At 31.3% G+C, this 897-nt stretch overlaps 1 protein-coding gene across 1 annotated transcript; it reads right to left on the reverse strand.

Moving 5' to 3' along the window:
* Nucleotides 1–9: 9 nt before the first annotated feature.
* Nucleotides 10–327, reverse strand: LOC106792888 (CAD protein-like; the record flags this gene model as incomplete). The annotated part of the gene is made up of 1 exon (XM_014759420.1): nt 10–327. A coding segment is annotated over exon 1 (318 nt), but the record flags the coding sequence as incomplete, so codon positions are not given.
* Between the last annotated feature and the right edge of the window lie 570 nt (nt 328–897).

An 897-nucleotide genomic window follows, 5' to 3' on the forward strand; every position in this document is an offset into this window, starting at 1 on the left:
ACCGTCTACAGATTCTGGTGACGTTCCAAGTATTCTAGCTTGTTGTCTGTGAAGATTCATAGCAATATTGTTCGGCAATTTTCCACCCATAGATAAAATGATTCCTTCTGGCGATTCGTTGTCGTAAATGTCCATTACTACTTCGAATGTAATTTCTTCGAAGTAAAGACGATCGCTCATGTCGTAATCCGTGCTCACCGTTTCAGGATTATAATTAACCATTACGGTTTTACGATTCAAATTTCGAAATTCACGTAGACAACTTACAGCACACAAATCAAATTCTACAAAACTGCCGATTCTGTATACTCCAGAACCTATAACCATTGTATAACCATTGAATATATTTCATATATATAATATAAATGTGGTGGGAGAACGCGAGCTAGAAGAAAGAAGGAGCCCTTACAAACATCTTGGCGCTACCATGGTTACCACCAAAAACAAAGATACTGCTTTGTCAAAAAATAAAAAAAAAAAAAAAATGTAAAAAGAATTTGTATAGCTTAAGGTTAGAAAAACTTAAAAAAAAAAATAATTCTCCCACAAAGAATCGAACGGTAACTACTCGCGTGAGAAGCAGAGACGATACTACTTACGCTAGCGTTTCATTTGACAAATATTCATTTTTTTCCTTACAATTTTCATTATATTGAAGATGAATAAAAATGCATTTCTATTTTCTTATAACGTAACAAAAATGAATTAAAATAATGTCTGGACAAAAAATAAATTCCACGTTTTTAGAATCACTTTTCCTGCATATCTTGAATTTATTTTATGTGTAGATATAAAATTTTTCTTTTTCAAATATGTCCCCAATTTGATAAACAAATAAATATTTGGGAGACTGCAAATCTTTAGTTTCAAATTTCCTAAAATACATAATTTGTTGAC

This window comes from Polistes canadensis, unplaced genomic scaffold (assembly GCF_001313835.1).
Source record: "Polistes canadensis isolate GaletaPanama2010 unplaced genomic scaffold, ASM131383v1 scaffold_1096, whole genome shotgun sequence".
NCBI lineage: Eukaryota > Metazoa > Arthropoda > Insecta > Hymenoptera > Vespidae > Polistes > Polistes canadensis.